This window comes from Protopterus annectens, chromosome 11.part0 (assembly GCF_019279795.1).
Source record: "Protopterus annectens isolate FY-2018-M chromosome 11.part0, PAN1.0, whole genome shotgun sequence".
NCBI lineage: Eukaryota > Metazoa > Chordata > Ceratodontiformes > Protopteridae > Protopterus > Protopterus annectens.
The window spans coordinates 1,374,649,440-1,374,672,160 of record NC_056745.1 but is presented as its reverse complement, the minus strand read 5'-3'; the positions used below and the strand labels follow the sequence as shown (position 1 = coordinate 1,374,672,160).

Here is a 22,721-nt window from a genome sequence, read left to right as displayed (position 1 = left end):
AAAAGGGCCTTCCTGAGATGGATACCTGGTGTCAAAGTCATGGCCTCAAGCTAAATGCCAAAAATATGCATAGTCATCCATTTGGGAAAAACAAAATAACCATGAATTACCACATAGGTGGCAGCCCCCTTAATACAGAAGACGTAATAAGAGATCTGGGGACCCAGGTAGATAGTAATCTCTCCTTTGACAATCATATTGCCAAAGTAGTTAGGAAATCCTTCTATGTGGCCCATCTAATTGCTAAAGGGTTTGCTTCTAGAAATAAAGAGGTTATCGTGCCCCTCTACTCATCATTCATTAGACCCATCATAGAGTACAATGCCCCATCTGGGATGTACCTCACAAGACACTTCCAGCAGCTGGAAAGACCTCACCAAGAGGATTACTGGTCTCAAACATATATCCTATGCAGCCCGACTGAAAAAACTCCGGCTGTACTCAGTGGCATATCGCTTCTCAGAGGTGATCTCTGCCTGACTTACAAAGCCATGTCCAACTCAGAATTGATGGACATGCTCCCCCTAAAGAAATCTAAGTCAATGCGAGCCATGCACTCTAGTGAGCTAAACCTCACCACAACAATAAATAGAACATGCTGGAGGGATAGATTCCTGTCACAGAGACTCCCCATGCTTTGGAACAAAATTCCAAATTACATTAGGCAGAGCCCCTCACTAACACTCTTCAAGAGAAACCTTGACGAGTGAATGGGTAACAGAAAATACACCAATGGGATCACTTCACTGGCTCTGCTTGACAGAGAATCAGTTAATTAATCAATGGGGCAGCGAAAGCCGACACACTCTGGCTAGGCTTATAAATATCCTTGGGCAGATAGCCTAGTACCTACCTATGAACGTATGAATTAATATTTGATGTGGATATCCCACCACTGCCAAAAAATTAATATGTGAGGATATCCCAACCACTGCTACCAATTAATATGTGACACCAGTGCCCTGGCCCAGCAATCAAGTAGCCTCTCCTGTTCCTCACCATTAACACCAGAGAAGGCATCACATATAGGAGGGAAAGGATAACAAATACACACAGTAAAGTGCAATTTCCCTTAAGAGCACACATAGATTGCAGTCAGTCTGGGGCTGGTCACTCCCTTGCTCTCCAGGTCCCCAATAAGACTCCCCACTGGCACAGTTATAGGGTCCAGATCTCAGCCTAGTCGGCAAGCTAAAACCTCTGCACCCTCTCTGTCCAACCAGTGCTTCGTGTCCCTGCCCAAGTAGCTGACACACACACACACACACACACACACACACACACACACACACGCATGCACTTTGAGATAAGAGTTTATACAACCACAAAGACACTCCTGGGGAAGGCTGGCACAGGTTTTCCAGCTGTGCCCCTTTCTCCCAGACTATACAGTAGTTCCAGTTGCCACCACCCACTAATATTTATCAGCTATTCAAAAGCCTTTAAAAGGGTGTCCAATTATTGCTGTGCAATATTATTATCCAATTGGTAGATGTGACTAAACAGGCAATGCTTATTAGAATGGCTTTGTACAGTTTTACCAAAGGCATACAAGTACTCTAAAGAGCTTAAATTATCTCTACACAAACCCATCACAGTTAAAAGGTTTTAAAATATTTAATAATAAATAATTAAAACCACAAGACAATACTTTCTACTAAACAGTCAGTGCTAGTCAAGAGTTCAGAGATCACACAGAAATACTTAAAATAACACAGTAGTAAAGTTCTGATATGAATACAGGAAAACACTTAGTCTAATCTTTCTAATTCCTAGCTACTTCTAGGAGAAAACACAGTTCTAACATACTACTTACATAAAGAGAGCATAAGGAAGTGCTGAGTTGGATGTTCAAGACAAAAATGCTCAATAATCTCTGGTTCTCACTGTTTAAATTGAAACTGCAGTTCTGATAAAACATTACATCATTTCACACTTTCCTTGTGTTCCCATGCTGACAGAAACTGCATTTACATTATTTTACACTTAGAGCAACAAAGGACATTCCACGTGTAAATTATGTTCATTAACTTTAGCCTTAAAACAATATGCAGGAAGCCTTCATCTAGCCCAGCCAGAGACGACTTTAGATCAAAGGGTCACAACATGCTTTTTTACTTTTACTAGGTCAGTAGAAAGCACTGTTGCCACATTTTTGTAGCAGCATTTTTTTCATTTAAGACAACAAGCCTGTGATTCACATTCATATTTACAAATGATAGAATTATGTATAAAATTCTATCTGGCTAGACTGGCAGCCTTCAACCATCTCTACCAGTCTTCACAGCCCCAATCATTTGTTTGTGTAAAACCCTTGTTGTACATTGTATGGAGATTCTATGACCACTCCCAGTTTACAGTCATCAGCAAACTTTGTCAGCCATAGACCTTTAGTTTTAGCTTGCACTTCTGAGAAATAGATTCCAAACAGTAGAGTTCTCTGGACTGATCTCTGTGGAACACCACAGGTTACAAGTCTGCTGTTTGAGGTGGATTCCTCTATTTTGACTATATGGGTTCTATCAGTGAGCCAGTTAGCGACCCATCTAATGATATATGGGTTGATACCTAGTTGGTGTTTGTCAATTATGCCCAAGTAGGGGAAAGTGTCAAAGGCCTTGGCTAAGTCTAGGTAGGCTGTATGCACAGATTTCCCCTCATCAATGGCCTTGTTGACTGTCTTGAAGAAGTCCACCAGGTGTAACAGGCATGATGTTCCTTTTACATATCCAAATTGAGTAGGGTCTGACCCATTATTGAATATAATGCCCCTTCTGGCACATCCTTGTCTAAACATCTAACTCAACTTCACAGATCTTAGAGATTCCTAACTAAAAAGATAAGTGGCCTCAATAATCCTAGTTATCAGGACACACTAACATCCTGGTCTGTGTGCTCAGTTTCTTATGAACTCATCAATGGGTATCTGTCTCTTTTCTTTAGAACCATGAAAGATCTGACCCTCTTTGACCTTATACTCCTTCACAAAACAAATGGTTTCTCAAACACCTAGACAGATTGCCTAGCATTAATCTATGGACCTATAAGTTTTGATGTTGGATGATGCTAATGAGGCTGTGATGAATAGTGAAGGAAAGCTCAATTCCCAAGACAACTGGGAAATGAATGATCAGTGTTTTGGATCAGGGACATTTTCCTCTGTTTCAACACCAGTTATATCACCACTTCCTTACCTAGTTCAGCATTACCACATATTTCTTTCCCCTTGTCTTCCTCATGAATGGACTGGACTGCAACTCTGCCAATATGTTTTTTGATTTGAATATGTTTATTTTATTCCTTATAATTGCTGATGTTCTTAGCTTTCTATCATACTAAGACTTAGTTTTCTTTTTTGAATACTTCACATCTTCATACATCAACTACTTCTCTACATGTTGCTATTACTACTTTAATTAAGCTCCTAACCTTGTTCACCTGCTGCTCCCTTGCTAAATGGTACCAGTCTCCCCATCACTGTGAAATGTATTCTGCTTTCTGTTAAACTAACCATGCCCTTGCACCACAAACTTACTTTTTAGTCTTTACTGCATTATATTCCAATTCTTCTTACTGATCATAATCTTTCCAACTGCTGGTACCATGAGCAAATTCAAGATATTTTTCACTTGTTTTTACTCCTTCATCTTTGTTTGCCTTCTCCTGTTTATAATTTATTACTCTATTTATTGACCCTTGTGTTCATCTTCTAATTCAAGTTGCGGCCTGCACTGTCTGCTCTGTAGCTCTCAGATATCAGATGGGTGGCATGTACATCTTAGAAGAACCAACTTCTTTTTCCCTTGATAGCAGTATGACGATGACAGATTTGAAACCTGAGGTACTGTACTCGTATCTTAATTTGTTATTAGCTTATAATAATAAATATACAGTGTGTACTTAAGGCTGCTTATGGAACATTACTATTATGCCTCCCTAGCATCAGTCACTTATTAAAAGAAAATTCCAGAAATGGCAGTACGGTGGATGTGAGGAGTGTTTAATTACAGTGCACAAATCAAGTGACATCTTATTAATCACCAAGCTCCATGGTAGCTGTCTCAGGAGGTCCATGTGCACATCAGTGCATCTATTGCCTTATAGCCTACTGCCACTAGGTTCTTTGTACAGCAGTGAGACACCAATGCAGTGAATGTAGCTGCCCCCCCCCCAGGATGGGAGAACAGCAATCATTGGTTGCTCCTTCTCATCATCTCCCCACCTGCTCCCTCCCTACAGCGCCCACCCCACTAGCAGAACACAGGAGAAGAACACAATACCTACATCTACCTTTTCGTTTCAGTAGTTATAATGAGTGTCTTTTAAACATTTTGGAGATCACACTGGTTAACTTTAAAAAAAAAAACAGTCAGTACTTGAAACATTCTTTCTGCATGTTATGGAAATATATGGAAAATCTATTGAAGGGGTGGATTATATAAAATGTGGAGTATACATATTTGGAGTAAACTATTTCTAGCAACAATGGTTTCCTGTAATTCACCTTTTTCATGCTAGTCAGTGTAGCAGACAAGTTTGTGAAATCCTTCACTGAGAAAATAAAAATGAAATTGTTCTGGAATGATGCTCAGATTTTAAATTAGCTAGATACTTTATAAAGCACCATATAATGAACAACCATATATCTAGGTTTTGTAATGTACTGAATTTTGAAATCTAAAATAGACATCTGCTGGCTAATGGATTACACCTTGAATACCGAAAATACAGAAATGGACTAACAACTGTCTCTGGTTCCATGAAATGCTCAGAGTATTGAACAAAAACTGTTTTAGCAGGAAAACATGTTTTGTTATTTCCTCTTCGCTTGCTATTCCTAGTGAATATTGTTCAATGCTAGAAGTCTAAACCTCAAAATGCACTCACTCGAGGCACTCCTTAAAATGGAGAACATTGACATCTGTGCAGTGACAGAGACCTGGTTCAAAGCTCCAGAGAGCACCCCTGCATTACAAGGCTATAATTCATACCACATCTTTTGGCCACCAAACCCAGACCGAAACACTAAAGGTGGAGGCGTGTCCATATTCATTAAGGATATCCATACTTCCAAGCTAGTTGCTCAGCATAATGCATCCGAGATTATCCAAGTTCAACTAACTCTGGGCAAAACCGCAATCTAGATTTAGCTTGCTACAGACCCCCCACCATGCCCCAGGATTCCCACTCCTCTTTTCTTGATACACTGGAAAATATTAAGGTACAACCAAACACTCTAATAATGCGTGATTTCAACTACCCTACCATTAACTGGGAAAACTACTCATGTACCAACTCTTTTGCTCAACGTTTTCTGGAAATCATCAATTCCAATGCTTTGGATCAACTTATCCACACCCCCACCAGAGGCAGCAATATCTTAGATCTAGTCATCACCAACATGGGTGACCGGTGTTCCACACCAGAGGTCAGATCCGACCACAAGCTAATCACCCTAGACATCCACATCCCGCTCCCACCCCCCATTAGGAAAACAACCATAAAGAATTTCTCCAAAGCCAACTTCACGCTTCTTAAGACAGAAGTGGCAAACTTCATGACACCCATGCAGATGGGCAATAGAGGTACGACTGCTGAATCCTACACAAATGCACTTTATAAGCACTTACACAAGTGCATGGATCATACTATCCCTAACAGAACCAAGATGCTATCCTCCAAAAAAGGAAGCCAATCTGGTGGTCTTCTGCCATAAACAAACTCTACAACAGAAAAAAGAAACTGTTGCAAAAAAGAGTAAAATCCCACGATTGGAGGAACTCCCTGGTCAGCCTCAGTAAGAAGCTGAGATCCCTCATAAAATCCTCCAAAGCTAGTTATGAAAACAAAATTGCCACTGATTCTAAAGACAACCACAAAGCATTCTATAGCTATGTTAAAAATCTCAATGGCAACACTCACATCTGCTCTGAGTTACAGCACAATGACACTAAATATACAGAACCAACTGATATTGCCAACATCCTGGCAGATAGGTTCAGTGCTAACTTTACCCCCCTCACCCCCTAAAGGGCCCATCTTTATACCGGAAGAATGCAAAGTTCTTGTAATCACGGCTGCACAGGTAAAAACTTCACTCTCCAAAGCCAAGAACACAGCATCCATGGGACCTGACAACATCCCAGGCTGCCTTCTACATGAACTACAGAATGAACTGGCACCCCACCTAAGTACCATGTTCAATCATAGCCTCACCTCAGGCTTTGTGCCCATTGAATAGCACACCGCAACAGTTATCCCACTCCACAAAGGGGGGGCCACAACAGACCCCGGGAACTACCTCCCCATTAGCCTGACGAGCCTCGTCTGCAAGGCCATGGAACGTATCATCATGGAACTCATAAACAAAGACATTGGAGATCTCCAAACCCTGGACCCCACACAGTTTGGGTTTGTAAAAGGCAGATCATGTCTCCTAAATCTGATAGACTTCTTAGAAGTAGTCACCAAGGCCATGGATGAGGGTAAGGTGGTTCACACAGCCTATCTAGATCTCGCCAAGGCGTTCGACACCATCCCCCACTCTGGAATTATAGATAAACTCACTAAACTAGGTATAAAAATCCCTATGTCACAAGATGGGTTGCCAACTGGCTTACTGAAAGAACCCACACTGTAAAAGTAGCAGACTCCAAATCAGACTTCAGACCAGTGACAAGTGGAGTACCACAGGGTTCAGTCCTGGGTCCTCTCCTGTTTGGTATCTACTTCTCTGAAGTACAGGCTAACACAGAAGGTCTTTGGCTAACTAAATTCGCAGATGACTGCAAACTAGGAGCCATAATTGAAACTCCTAACAATGTGGACATCCTACAAAAGGGCCTCACTGAGACAGATGCCTGGTGTCAAAGATATGGTCTCAAGCTCAATGCCAAAAAGTGCATTGTCATCCCCTTTGGTAAAAATTATGTACCCATGAACTACCACATAGGCGGTAGTCTACTTAACACCGAAAGTGTGATAAAAGACCTTGGGACACAGGTGGACAGCAGCCTCTCTTTTGATAATCACATTGCCAAAGTGGTCAGGAAATCCTTCTATGTGGCACACCTCATCACAAAAGGTTTCTCATCCAGAAAAAAAGAGGTCATTGTTCCCCTCTACTCATCACTCATTAGACCCATTATAGAGTACAACGCCCCTTTTGGTATGTACCTCACAAGACATCTACAACAACTGGAAAGGCCGCAAATATACCTCACAAAGAGGATTACTGGCCTCAAACAGATGCCTTATGGAGACCGTCTCAAAAAACTCCAGCTTTTCTCCGTCACATATCGCCTACTCAGAGGCCATCTCTGTCTAACATACAAAGCTATGTCAAACCCAGAGCTGTTGGACATGCTCCACTTAAAGAAATCCCAATCTCTCCGAGCTACACGCTCTAGGGACCTAAACCTTGTCACCACAATAAACAGAACATGCTGGAGGGATAGATTCCTATCCCAGAGACTTCCCATACTCTGGAACAGGCTACCTATCTATGTCAAACAGAGCTCCTCATTAGCACTCTTCAAGAAAAATCTTGATGACTGGATGGGTAATAGGAAATTCACCCCGGGGATCACTTCTGTGGTTCTGCTTGACAGGGGCACAGGAAAATAATTTTCTTGGGTTGCGAAAGCCAGGGTACATTTTTGGCTAGGCTTGTATAGGCCCTAGGGCCAATAGCCTAGTACCTACCTATGAACCTATTATCCTTTGTCGGGAAGTTGGAAGTATTTTATTAATTTATTTATTTATTTATCATTCCTGACTGGGTTAGTCCCACTAGGCTAGTGGCATCTTTTCAGTGGAGATCCAAGGTGGTGTTTATACCACTAGGGGAAATTTGGTCAGGGTGTCTGGGAACTTTGCATACTCTTTTTGAGATGTGCTCTGGGATCTTTTACATCCACCTGAACTACCACCAACTCGGTCAGATGAGACTTCGCTTTAACACTTCATCCAAAGAATGACACCCCTAGGAGTGCAGAATCCCCCTCCCCTCCAATGGTGCACTGCGATGTCAGCAATCTGTCTATTTTCAGCATGTGTGGAAAAGGACTCACAGCCTTCTGCACCAAAACCAAGTGCACTACCAGTTGAGTGATTGGTATAAAAATAAAAAAAATAAAAAACTATAAGAAAAAAGGCAACAAAATAAAATAAAATAAAAACAGGAAAAGAAAGGTCCATAATCAAACAGTGCACAACTCTAATACAATGTATAGCTTATAAAACAAATGTAAATGTGGAAATAATTTTAAATATACTTACAGGAATTCCTGGAGGCCCAGGTGGCCCCACTGATCCTTGTTCACCCGTCTGTAAGATAAAGAAAGAAGTCAGAGGTTGCGGATAGTAAACTTTGCTTCACTCTAGCAAGGTAGCAAAATCAATCTAACAGATGCAACATATCAGAGCTTTACTATTACATTAAATAATTAACTAAGAAGAACAGGAAATAAAGTATGAAACTGAGGGCAGACTGAGGCTGGAACTCATAGATATATTGCACAGTATATTGTACATGAAGAGACCAAGCACAGGCATATTGTGATTTATAGTAGCAGCTAGTACAGAGCAGTGAGGAAAATGGAGAGGGGAGTAGCTATACGCAAATGATAGTATAATAATATGCAAATCATGCTACAGCTAGTACAGAGCAGTGAGGAAAATGGAGAGGGGACTAGATATATGCAAATGATAGTATAATAATATGTAAATCATGCTGCAGCTAGTACAGAGCAGTGAGGAAAATGGAGAGGGGACTAGATATATGCAAATGATAGTATAATAATATGTAAATCATGCTGCAGCTAGTACAGAGCAGTGAGGAAAATGGAGAGGGGACTAGATATATGCAAATGATAGTATAATAATATGTAAATCATGCTACACAGCCTAATGAGTCTATCATGTGATGAAGATGTCTGCATCTTAAAACCAGGTTATGATTTATAGTCATAATCCATACAAGGCATGTTGAAATGTACACATCACAATAACAACAAACTGTACATGGAGATTTGTAGAGCTGTACTAAGTAACAATGCTAGAAGCAACAGCAGCATTTATGTAATAGTACTTATGACCTATAAGTGTTGCTATGTCCCCATCAGGTTACAACCATGACAGCAAAAGTGTTACTGGCAGGGTATCACCTACCACCAGCTAACCAACTAGCAGCTGACCAACTATTTTGAAGAGAACAGAGATATCAAACAGATGTTGGATGATGAATCATCAGAAAGCAGAGTCTAGAGGAATGCATGAATCTCGTTTATCAATGACACACAGGGACAGACTCAGGAGTCACATTAGATATATCACAGGCATTGTCTTTAGACTCTGCAGCCTCACTGAGGAAACTGGTAGTACTGGATGACATCCTTATGAATGTCACACAACATGCCAATCGTCTCCATGTTTACATGGGTAGCTGCGAACTGTGTCCAGATATTAACCCTGCACATCTGCTGATTGAGCTGTAGCTACACCCACACCTCAGAGACTGGCTGTGACATGTGATGAAACCAAGAACTCCCACTACACTGCTTTACTATGGTCAAACCTACATCAGATGCAGTGGAGTCTTTTACTCCTGCAGCTATAGGGGCAACAGTTTGGGTACTCTCATTCATGCCCCTCCCCCCAACAGAGATTGTGAACATTCTGGCAGTACAGCCTCCATGATGGTTTGTCAAAAAAATATTTGTTGTTATCTACATAAATTGTGAGGAGCATTGAGTCATAATGGACTTTGGGCACGTCTGATGAATGCTGGCACATTTTTCTATCCTTTTGGGACGGTTTGTTTTAATTATGCACTCTTGATATTGTTGCTCGTGTTCATAATTGTGTAGTAAAGCATACTGCTCTTTTTTTAATAAAGTGATAGCCGACATAAAAAAAATAAAACAACAAAACCAGCAATGTTCTGTCAAGACCAAAATCCTCAATGCTGATTTATTTTTCAGAAAAGAAAAAAAAATAATAAAACAGATAATAGAAATAAAAGTCAGCAATGCTGGCAGATGCAAATAAATAACAAAAGAGTATCATGAGAGAAATCAGAGGCCAATTAGTCGATCAACATCAGACACAATCTACTTGTACAACTATAAGGGCATGCATGCTTAGGTCATAAAGGTCATAAAGCATATTATAACATAAAAAACTGTAAGAGCTGCAAGAGCCATGACCAGATCCACATCCAGAGCCACTGCAGACAAGCAGAAGGGGGGCAGCAACTGAACTGCCATATCAGCCAATAGGAAGGATAGACTCTCCAGGCACGAGGGTATAATTGATGTATACTCTCATGGTGATGGAACCACACTCTGGTACAAGCAGTGAAAGATAAGCATTGCAATGGCTCCAGTAAGCAATGAAACTGTCCTGTCAAGTACACTTTGTAATGAAAAATGCAAAGCCATAAGAAAATGAATAAAACTTTATCAAAAGATAGAATATTTCTTAGATTACATGAATAATAGGAATCAAAGACAAGTGAGGCTTGTGACCATTTATATCCTGCCAGTACCCACCCTCAGACTGCATAACCTTTTTAATGGAGGGTTAGCCCAGTCAAACTATGGGTGAATTTGTGAAAACCCATCCAATCATTCATTTCCAATATGATGGAAGATACTGTATCCTACTGCTCGATTTTTAATGAAAATATATTCAAGAGGTGGAGAAGGTGCTGGGTAATGAACCTATTTCTCTGCCACATTTTATTTATTTACTGATGAAAATTTAGATGCATTGTTCTGGTATTTGTGGGTCTATTTGATTTCAGAGATCAAGTATCCACTGGGTCATTACTGACATGGAAGGCAAGACATAGTCTACCCTCACCAGTCTATAAGGTACTGAATAACAGAGCAGTAGTTCCAGTGTTTTCGGGTAGTTTAGGCTTTGTAAGCAAGTAATCTTCTTAGGATGGAACCACTTAGAGCTGTAATAGTTATTTGGTACATCCCAAAGGAGGGTTTGTATTGCAGATGGGAATTTTTTTTTCGTGTTCTATCCAGATGGCTAAAATAAGCAGTCTATTAAGAGATGATCTAGGAAGTCAGCTTAAGTATAAAGGATAAGTATGCTACTGAGGTTGTCTTTCCCCATTCAGGAAGGGCTACCATATGATTAAGTATTGAAGTATTCCATTCAAATCTGGTAGTCCACAGGAGCAGGTCAAGTGGCCAAGGTATGTATGTATGTATGTATGTATATATTTATTTATGATCTGGATAGGTGGGCCGGTGCAAGAATCCTTAGCAGCCACAAACTAAACCAGAAACACAAGGAATAAATGTAACACAGAGTATAATACAAATTCAGTTGTTCAGTTCAACATCTCATCTCATAACAAAATTTCAAGAGAAAGACTTATGACACTTACAATATAAAAGAAACACATCAGGTACAGTGCAGACATATGTCAATACCAACAAACATGTCACCCCAGTAATATTAGTGCAGAAGAAGATTCCTCAACTCAATGTCAAATTCGCACATGTAATATGGTCAGAAACTGTCAGTCTCAGAAGATGCAGATGTGTACTTATAGAGAAAAACACATGCCTTATACACAAGAATATGTTCTTCTTGAGTTGTGCATTCTCGTCAGGGAAGTATGCCGGCCATGTGTGGATAGTGGTGATTCCAGCATGAGGAAATGGGAAGTATGTAGAAACTGTGCTGGTGTGAGAGCTGTCCAACCATATAAACTAATTAGGAAAAGATTGTACTAGATCCCCTAGCAAAGGATATAACATATACAATAGCTAAACAAGTTCCAAATAAATATGTAAGGAAAGAAAACAGTTACAAATGCTTTCATAACAGTATTTGGAAATATCACGAGTATATAAGGGCATTTGAAGAAATTTAGGCATTTAGTAAAAGCTATAATTGGATTACAAATGTTGGAAGCATTTGCTTAAGTTTAGATATTCTTTATTAATGTAAACACTATGTGTACTGTTTTTAGCAACAAGAAATGGAAATATTATAGTGTTACAAATTACATATACTAGGTACTACAGTCACTGCAGCAAGTTTGCTCAGCACAGAAAGTACGATTCTTATCAGTGGAGTAATGTTACTTTGCTAGCAGCAGAGCAAGCAGTTTGCAGCTCTCACACTTACACTGCCACCTGGTTCCCCTTTTTGTCCTGGTTCTCCCTAAAAAAACAAAAACATAGACAACGTCAGAGAGATTAGTTGCCTTATTGTGATTCTGGAATTATCTTAGTTTACCAAAGCAACATCATATTTAAACACAGTTCAGAGGTGACTCATTTCTTTATAGCCCGCATAGGCATCAGTCTCAGAAAAGGAGAAATTTCCTCAAACTTCAAACAAATTTATTCAACATAACTGAAACATTATCCAATATGACAGAAAATATTTGAAGTCACTCTGGCATGCCACATGTGATGAATGGTCAAATACATAACTGTCACATGACTAAGTTTGCTATTTTCCTGCATCGGCGCTGTCATACAGAACAGATAACGGTACCAGAGTTCTGAATATATCTTTATTGCCACCCCCCCCCCCGAGTCAGATTTACAAGAGTTTTTACTTATAAACACCCACCATATAACACGTACATACAACTATTAAATAAAACCCAATTTAATATCGTACTAGATTGCATTTTATTTTATAATTATTTATTTTTATTTTGCTTTTGTTTACCAGGTTTACCTGATTAGGTTTAGTCAAAAATCACATTTTCGGTGGAGACCCAGGAAGAAAAGCTCCAACATATTATAAATATGTTTAGACAAAAATTCAGTAATATACATGAACAGACATTAAGCAATATACATTAGCAATTATACATTCATTTACTAATGAGATTACATTCATATGAAATAAAGGCAACTATTACAGTATAAAAAATACTTATGCATTAGCAGATACTGGACATTGAAGATTTAAAGGGGTGTATTAGTGGGTTTGTCAGAAAGATAATAGAACGTGATATTGTCTATTAATTCAAAGAGATGGAGGTGATGAAAGGAACTAGCTAGCTCTCAACTGTCCAGATTTTTGCAGAATGTCCAGATTTTTGCTGATATTTTTGATCACTTCCTCATAAAAGTTTGGTTTTCTGGCAAATCATTGAGGACCAAATTCCCTAAATAACAACAGACATTTGAGTTACACACTTCTTATCCATTAGAAAATGTATACTAACATAAAACCTTTTATTCTATCAACATTCTTTTTTTGTTCAAAAGTTTTTAATTTTTTCATTATAACAATAATATAATTACATATATCTAAATAAACATAATAAAATAATTATTCTATCAACTTTCTAAATTAATAATCGCAATATTTAAAATCTGTTCATATTTTTGGCCTCTGTACCCCCATAATTTTTGGTTTATCCAGATTTCTTGTGCTAAGAGGTTGAGAGGAATGCTAGGGCAGAAAATGTTAACAGATAATTTATATAGCTACAGTAGATGGCTGTCATAAAGGTTATTTTAAAAGTACAAAGATGGGGAGTGAGCGTGGTCAAAAAAAATATGGATATAGCTGGCAGATGCTATTAAACCTATTCAGATATTAGTGAATAAAAGGTGTCAGGTAAAAGATACTGAATGAAGAGAAATGGTTTGATGATATGGTAAGCTGAAGACAACAGTGGCATTTAGCCCGGAGATACATACAGGAACAGATCCATGCATTTGATAGGTGAAGTTTTAATTGCATTTTAAATGACTTTGCATGCAATGCTAGAAGGATGCTGTTCTATAGTTTAGTTATACTGTTTGAATAAAGAGAGTCGCACACAGTAATAGATGATTTGGTTAAAGTGATTAGTGATTTTTTCCAGAGCATAACATTCTATTGGGAACATAGTGTTGTATTAAGTTGTTAAGGGCTGGCAATTTTCTGTTTATACAGACATCTGTGTATTGCACTTTGCTGAGAAAGATCTCAGTGATGTTATAGTTCAAACCAGTTTAGTTCTTTGAGGGCTAGGCAGTGATGGGTTCTACTCTCATAGTTTGTTGCAAATGTGGCTATTTTATTACAACATTCCTCAAGTTTGGACTGTTGCGAGACTTGAAGGTTAGTAGACAAAACCAAGTACACACAGGGAAGACAACGTGCACGGATCAGACCAATGTAGTAGTAAATCCAAAAAAGAAATCCAGCTCAAAGGGGAAGATGAAAATTCTTAGAATTTATAGTGGCAAACCCCATTAACACAAATATAAAAGCAAGCCAGTTTCGGCCAAAATTTCTAGCATTCTTCAGTGCATCAAAAAAGCGTTCTTAAGGTAGACACAGGTTACTACATTTATATATATATATATATATATATATATATATATATGTATATATGCCAAAAGGCATGATTACTTAATTGAAGACATCCAACAATTGGTTCAAACCAAAATTAACTTAACTCATTCAAGCCAGGTTTAAATAAAGCCTCTAGCCTGATAATCCAAGAAGATTCTTTCTGGTTTAGTATAGTGTGCCATCCAGCTTTACATGACCTGTTCCTTTGAATTTTATCTATTATAGTAAAAGTAAATTTGGCAGTTTTGTGTGTTAAAGTGTGTTTATAAAGGGCATTGGAAACCCTTTTGTGTCTTATTTCACTTAAATGTTCACTGATTCTATGTCTGAAGGGTCTCAACATTTGCCCAACATAAAAGGAAGAACAAAAGCAGGTGGCCAGGTAAACAATCGAATCTCTACTGCAATTTCCGAAACATCTTATGTCATACATTTTTGATGTGTTGCTACTAGTAAATTCCTTGGTTTGAGATACATGTGTGCATGCACTACAATTACCACAAGCAAAACATCCTAATAATATATTTCCAAATAGGAGATATATTATGTCCATGGGTGGCTCAAAACTGGATTTTGATGATAGTGAATAGTGTTGTTGATGAGAGACTATTTTGTCAGATCTTAGAGTTCAGAGAGATTTGACAGGGCATATTAGGGTCAAGTAAACATCACATTGAACTAGGGTAGCATTTTTTATAGCAGTGTAGAGGGCATTGATGAATATGTTGCAAAGTATGAGGCCTAGTATAGATCCTTGTGTTACACCAATAATTATAGGCAAGAAGGTAGAAAAAATATTTTTCCATTTCACTGCTTGTGCACTGTTTGATAGGTAGTTATGCCAACATTGCAGTGCTAGTGAGTGTTAAGGATGAGTGTTTATGTGAGAGTGTCTAGTGGGACACAGTCTCAAAAGCTTTAGATATGTCTGGGAAGATGATAGAGCTCAGGCATTTCTATGGGTGTTGACAGCATTAACAAAATTCAGCAAAGAAGTAGTTTTGGTGTGATAAGGACAGAAGCCATGGTGGGTTGAAGACAGAAACTGGTTCTTTTTTTTTTTTTTCAAATAAAATGTTATTGATTTTACAATACATGAATATCACACATAACTGCAATTTAACAATGAGCATTGATACAGAAGAGAACATATAACTACTAACTATATACAATATATACAAATGTGCTGCTTAAGACTAATATGACATCTAAGAGTAAACCTAATACAAAATCTAGATGCAAAAAGATGATTACTATAACTGAATACAATGTATTGCCCTTGTCTGAGATTTATAGGGGGGGGTAAAGGAGAGGACATGATACTTATCTTGAGCCACCATATCATCAGGGTAGGGAGAAGTGGGGAAGAGAGAAGGATTTAAACACAACTATGGAAAAATAATATATAGTAGCAATGAGCTACCTACATTTATACATACTTAATTGTCAGCCAAGTGCTCAAATATGGTATTCCAGAATGTCAGGTAATAAGCACGCTCATAAGAGTTTGTTATTAGAAGCTTTTGTGACAATTTATTTAATAGCCAAACATCTAAACCCTCTCCAGGACATCTTAGTGTGATCCAGCCAATGTTTGTAATGTAGAATTTGACTAACAGACTGAGTATAAGATATACAATCTTAGTTTTGACATTTTAAGGTTAGTAACATAACAGAAACTGGTCCTCTATTAGATAAATGAGAAGTTGTGTATGAATACATTTTTTTCTAATATTTTTGATACAAGTGATAAGATGATAATTGGCATATAGTTTGAAATATCTGTATTGATTCTAATCATGTATTGGGGAATAATGAATGATTTTTCCACAGTGAGGGCAGTTATTTTTAGATCTGGATTGACTTAACTGGAACTAGATATGCATTAACCTCAGCTGCTGTTTCCAGATATTCACCATGTTGATTGTCAGGGGCAGTTGTAGTAAGCTTTAACTTTTTGAGGTAGTTTTTATGGTATCTGTTGGAAATGGTTGGAAGGAGAAACATTGAAGGAGGTTAACTGACTGCACAGGGTCATCAAGAGCTTGGTTGTTAATCACTTTACAGTTTATATAAAGTGGTTATTGAATTGGTTGGCTTTGGTACCATTTTGTTTCTGTGTGTTTGGTTTGGCTGTGTAGCAGCTTGTACCCAGTTTAACAGTTCATTGGTGGAGGCCCAGAAAGGTTTTGATTATTAATGTATATGTTTTGATTGTTTGAATAAAAGGCTTTCTTATATTTGGTGATAAGTTCTTGTGGAAGGTTTCTCAGTTGTCTATATACTAGAAAATTGGGAGTTGTTTTATTTTTGTCCAGACCTTCCATGCTCTGTCTCTTTGTTTCATAAGTTGTTTAGTTGCCAAGGATAGTCATGGAGCAGGACTGGCTTTGACTCTTTTTATTCTGAGGAAGGCTAGAGTGTTTAGAACACCTAGGAAGATTTTATTGAACTCAGAGACAGCATCATCTATGAGAGAGTCTTTAGTGACTTCCAGCTAAGGAGCTGTAGTGTATTAATAAAAATGACTTCACAAAAAGTAGCAAGTTTTCTTATCAGGTTGTAGTGCTGTGTTTGTGTACTGTTGCTTTGGTATCTTATTGTGTAGATTGGTAAGTGATAACATAAACATACCTGACTGAGTTCCATGGGATGGAAATTTATATGGAGAGGATGTTAGGATCCAGCCAAAGCTTGATTGCCTAACTGTGACTTTCTTATATCTAGTTGGTGTGGTTTTAAGATGGGTGAACTTGTACAGGCATATATTATTGATTGGAATTTCAGATTATATGAATAGCCAATCTATATTAACATCACCCAATATTATAGTTTCATAATGGATTTTTCTGGAGGTCCAAAAGAAAATATCTTCCAGTGTTTTAGCATTCTTACCTGAGGGTGTGTATATACCCATGATTATGATTTTCTTGCGAGTGTTTAGTTCATAGGTTCATAGGTGGTTGCTAGGCTAATGGCCCTGGAGCTTATATAATCCTAGCCCAAGAAGATTCCTTGGTATCATGCCCCCCGAAGTTAGTTCCCAGTGCTTCTGTCAAGCAAGGCCCATCCACTCATCAAGATTTCTCTTAAAGAGGGCCAGTGAAGTGTTCTTCTTGACGTGAATGGGAAGTTTGTTCCAGAGTATGGGAAGTCACTGGGTTAGGAACCTGTTCCTCCAGCATGTTCTGTTTATTATGGTAATGAGGTTTAGGTCCCTGGAGCGTGTGGCACAGAGGGATTGGAATTTCTTTAGGTGTAGCATATCTAACATCTTTGGGTCAGACATGGCATTGTAGGTCAAGCAGAGATCGCCTCTAAGTAGGCGATATGAGACAGAGTATAGCTGTTTTTTTTTTAGTCTGTCCATATAGGGCATGTGTCTAAGGCTTAAGATCCTCTTAGTAAGGTATATTTGTGGCCTTTCCAGTTACTGTAGGTGTTTAGTGAGGTACGTACCAAATGGGGAATTGTATTTTATAATAGGTCTAATGAGGCATGAGTAGAGATGGATTATGACCTCTTTCTTCCTGGATGAGAAACCTTTTGTAATGAGATGCGCCGCATAGATGGACTTTCTGACTAGAGTGGCAATGCGGTTATCAAAGGAGAGGATAATGATAAATAAACAGAGATCTCTCATGGTAAGGCACCTGCTATGTCCCCAAACAAAAAAATGTCAATATCAAGGTGCAGGTACTCCACGACTATCGAAGCCAACCATCAACCAAAAAAGCAAAAATCAATAAAAAATTAGTCTTCTATCTGTCTGAAGAAGCGTCCAGAGTAGACGTGAAAGTGCTAACAACCCATGGAATAAAGTTCTTTTGCTGTTCAAGTATAAAAATTTTTTATTGATTTTTGCTTTTTTGGTTGATGGTTGGCTTCGATAGTCGTGGAGTACCTGCACCTTGATATTGACATCAAAGGAGAGGATGCTGTCAACCTATGTCCCCAGGTCTCTTATCATACCTTCAGTGTTTGATGGACTACCGCCTATGTGGTAGTTTATGGGCACCAAATTTTTCCCTAAAGGAATGGCAATGCACTTTTTGGCATTGAGCTTAAGGTCATGGTTCTGGCACCAGTCATTGGTCTCAGTGAGGCCTTTTTGTAGAATGTCTACATCAGTTGGAGAATCAATAATGGCTCCCAGTTTGCAATCATCTGTGAATTTGGTCAGCCAGAGCCCCTTTGCATTGGCTTGAACTTCATAGGTTCATAGGTAGGTACTAGGCTATCAGCCCTAAGGCCTATATAAGCCTAGCCAAAAAGTTCCCTGGATTTCAACATGCAAAAAATTTATTTTCCTGAGCCCCTGTCAAGCACAGCCACAGAGGTGATCCCTGGGGTGAATTTCCTATTTCCCGTCCAATTGTCTAGATTCCTCTTAAAGAGGGCTAATGAGAGGCTTTGCTAGAAGTGAATGGGTAGTCTGTTCCAGAGTATGGGAAGTCTCTGGGACAGGAATCTATCCTTCTAGCATGTTCTGTTTATTGTGGTGGCGAGGTTTAGGTCCCTGGAGCATGTGGCATGGAGAGATTGGGGTTTCTTTAAGTGTAGCATGTCCAACAGAACTGGGTTTGACATGGCTTTGTATGTTAGGCAGAGATTGCCTCTGAGTAGGCAATAGGTGATGGAGTAGAGTTGGAGTTTTTTGAGGTGGTCTGCGTATGGCATCCATTTGAGGCCAGTAATCCTCTTAGTGAGGTATTTCTGTGGCCTTTCTAGTTGTTGCAGATGTCTTGCAAGGTACATGCCAAATGGGGCGTTGTACTCTATGATGGCTCTGATGAGGGATGAGTAGAGAGGAACAATGACCTCTTTTTTTCTGGAGGAGAACCCTTTAGTGATGAGGTGTGCCACGTAGAAGGATTTCCTGACCACGGTGGCGATGTGATTGTCAAAGGAGAGACTAGTTTCCACCTGTGTCCTAAGGTCTCTTATCACACTTTTGGTGTTAAGTAGGCAACCACCTATGTGGTAGTTCATGGGTACAGTGTTTTTCCCAAAGGGGATGACAGTACATTGGCATTGAGCTTGAGGTCATGACTTTGACACCAAGCTTCAGTCTCGGTGAGGCCCCTTTGTAGAATATCCACATCATTTGGTGATTCCATTATGGCTCCCAGTTTGCAGTCATCTGCAAACTTTGTTAGCCAAAGACCTGCTGTATTAGCCTGCGAAATAGATGCCAAACAGGAGAGGACCCAGGACTGAACCCTGTGGTACTCCACTTGTCACTGGTTTGAAGTCAGATTTGGAGTTGGCTACTTTCACTGTGTGGGTTCTATTAGTGAGCCAGTTGGCAACCCATCTTGTGACATAGTGTAGTGAGTTTATCTATAATTCCAGAGTGGGGGATGGTGTCAGAAGCCTTGGCGAGGTCAGGATAGGCTGTGTGCACCAGCTTACCCTCATCCACGGTTCTGGTGACTGCTTCAAAGAAGTCAATCAGGTTTAGGAGACATGATCTTCCTTTTACAAATCTGAATTGAGTGGGGTCCAGTGTTTGCAGATTAGCTATGTCTTTGTTTATAGCTTCCATGATAATATGTTCCATGGGCTTGCAGACCAGGCTTATCAGGCTAATGGGGCAGTAGTTCCCAGGGTCCTTGGTGGTGCCCTCTTTGTGGAGTGGGATAATCATCACTATGCACCATTCAGTAGGCACAAAGCCTGAAGTGAGGCTATTATTGAATATGGTACTTAGGTGAGGTGCCATTTCATTCTGTAGTTCATGCAGAATGCAGCCTGTGATGTTTTCTGGTCCCATGGGTGGTGTGTTTTTAGCTTTGGAGAGTGTGGTCTTAACTTGTGCATCCGTGATTACAGGGGCTATGCATTCTTCCAGTATAGGGATGGGCCCTTTGGGGGATGAGGGGGTAAAGTTTGCACTGAACTTATCTGCCAGTATGTTGGCAATATCAGTTGGTTCTGTATATCTACTGCCATTGTTCTGTAGCTCAGAGCAGATCTGAGTGTTGCCACTGAGATTCTTGACATAGCTGTCGAATGCTTTGTGGTTGTCTTTAGAATCAGCGGCAATTTTATTTTCATAGCTAGCTTTGGAGGATTTTATCAGGGATCTCAGCTTCTTACTGAGGGTGACCAGGGAGTTCCTGCAATCAGGAGATTTTACTCTTTTTTTGCAACAGCAGAGAAGTAGTTGCCAAACAGGAGAGGACCTAGGACTGATCCCTGTAGGACACCACTTGTAACTGGTCAATAGTCAGATTTGGAGTCTGCTACTTTCACAGTGTGGGTTCTATCAGTGATCTAGTCGGCAACCCATCTTATGACATAGGGGCTTATGCCTAGTTTAGTGAGTCTATCTATGATTCCTGAGTGAGGGATGGTGTCAAAGGCCTGGGCAAGATCTAGGTAGGCTGTGTGAACTACCTTGCCCTCATCCACAGCTCTGGTAACAGACTTGAAACAGTCTATCAGGTTGAGCAGGCATAATCTACCTTTCACAAACCCAAACTGCATGGGGTCCAGAGTTTGGAGATTCCCTATGTCCCTATTTATAAGGTCAATGATGATGTGCTCCATGGCCTTACACATGCGACTCATCAGGCTAATGGGGCAGTAGTTCCCAGGGTCTGTCATCACTCCTGCTTTGTGGAGTGGGATGACCATAGTAGTGCACCATTCGGTAGGAACAAAGCCTGAAATGATGCTGTGAGTGATCAAGGTACTCAGGTGTGTGGTGCCAGTTCACTTTGCAATTCAGGTAGAACACAGCCATGGATATTATCAGGTCCCATGGAAGCTGAATTCTTGGCTTTGTACAGTGCAGTTTTTACCTGTGTAGCTGTGATAATTGGGACTTGGCATTCCTCAGGTATTGTGATAGGCTCTTTAGGGGGTGAAAGGGGGGTACATTTCAAACTGAATCTGTCAGCCAATATGTTGGCAATATCAGTTGGTTCTGTATATGTATTGCCATTGTGCTGTAACTCAGAGCAGATCTGAATATTGCCATGTAGATTCTTGACAAAACTACAGAATGCTTTGCGGTTGTCTTTAGAATCTGCAGCAATTTTTGTTTTCATAGCTAGCTTTAGAGGATTTGATGAGGGATCTCAGCTCTTTTCTGAGGCTAACAAGGGAGTTTTTCCAGTCTTGGGGACTTCACCCTTTTCTGCAACAGTTTTTTTTTTCCTTCTGTTGTAGAGTTTGTTTATGGTAGGGGACCACCAGATTGGCTTCCTTTTTTTGGAGGAGAGCGTCTTGGTTCTGTTTGGCATGGGCCATTCCATGCACTTGTGTATGTGCTCATATAGTGCATTGGTGTATGATTCCCCAGTCATGCACCTATTTTCCATTTGCATAGGCTTCGTGAAGTTAGCCACCTCTGTTTTTAGAAGCCCAAAACTGGCTTTGGAGAAGTTCTTTATGGTGGTTTCCTTTGGGGGCTGAGGGTGGGATGTGGATATCCATGACGATTAGCTTGTGGTCAGATCTAACTAGGGAGAGGTTGATTACTGGTGTAGAGTAATGGTCGCCCATGTTAGTAATGACCAGGTCAAGGATGTTTCTACCCCTGGTGGGGGTAAGAATGAGTTTGGTCCACGGCACTGGAATTAATGAATTCCAAAAAACGTTGAGCAAGTGTGTTGGTACAGGAGTAATTTTCCCAGTTAATGGAGGGGTAGTTAAAGTCTCCCACTATAAGGGTATTGGGTTGTACCCTAATATTTTCCAGTGTGTTTAGGAATGTGTAGTGGGAGTCTTGGGACATGGTGGGGAATGTATAGCAAGCTACAACCTGGATTGCAGTTTTACCCAGTGTTAGTTGTACCTGAAGTATCTCTGATGTGTTGTTGGGTTACTAGTTTGGAGGTGTGCATATCCTTTATGAATATGGAGACACCACCGCCTTTAGTGCTTTAGTCCAGGTTTAGGGGCCAAAAGGTGTGGTATGAATTATAGCCTGGTAGTGCTGGGGTGCTATCTGGAGCCTTGAACCAGGTCTCAGTCACTGCACATATGCCAATGTTCTCCATTTTAAGGAGTGCTTTGAGCAAGTACATTTTGATATTTAGACTTCTAGCATTGAGTAGCATAATCCTCAGATTTCGTTTGCTTGTAGCTGTTATGGTGGTAATTTTATCTTCAGGACATTGCCTAAAAAAGCACTATAGGGGTGGAATCCCAGGGGTGACAGGTGCAGGCCATGTCTGGTGAAGCATCGAGGTCTGTCGATCATGTCATCCCAGGCAGACAGATACTGGATCCCCTTAGAATGACACCAGAAACTTAGCCAATTGTTGAAGTCAATCATTTTCTGCTTGTATTGTGGTATCATTCTGGGTGATGGTAGGATGATAATCAGAGCTAGGGTCATAACTGCCTGGGCTACAAGATCCAAG

General features: G+C 39.8%; 1 protein-coding gene across 1 annotated transcript in view; it reads right to left on the bottom strand.

Annotated features, from left to right (window-relative positions):
- The window catches only part of LOC122815075, a 3,014,144-nt gene that overhangs the window by 2,067,864 nt on the left and 923,559 nt on the right, over positions 1-22,721 (bottom strand). The window contains exons 57-58 of the mRNA XM_044087319.1: positions 12,160-12,195; positions 8,281-8,328 (exon numbers count right to left, since the gene is read on the bottom strand). Coding sequence (XP_043943254.1) covers positions 8,281-8,328; positions 12,160-12,195 — 84 coding nt within the window. The remainder of the gene's footprint in view (positions 1-8,280; positions 8,329-12,159; positions 12,196-22,721) is intronic.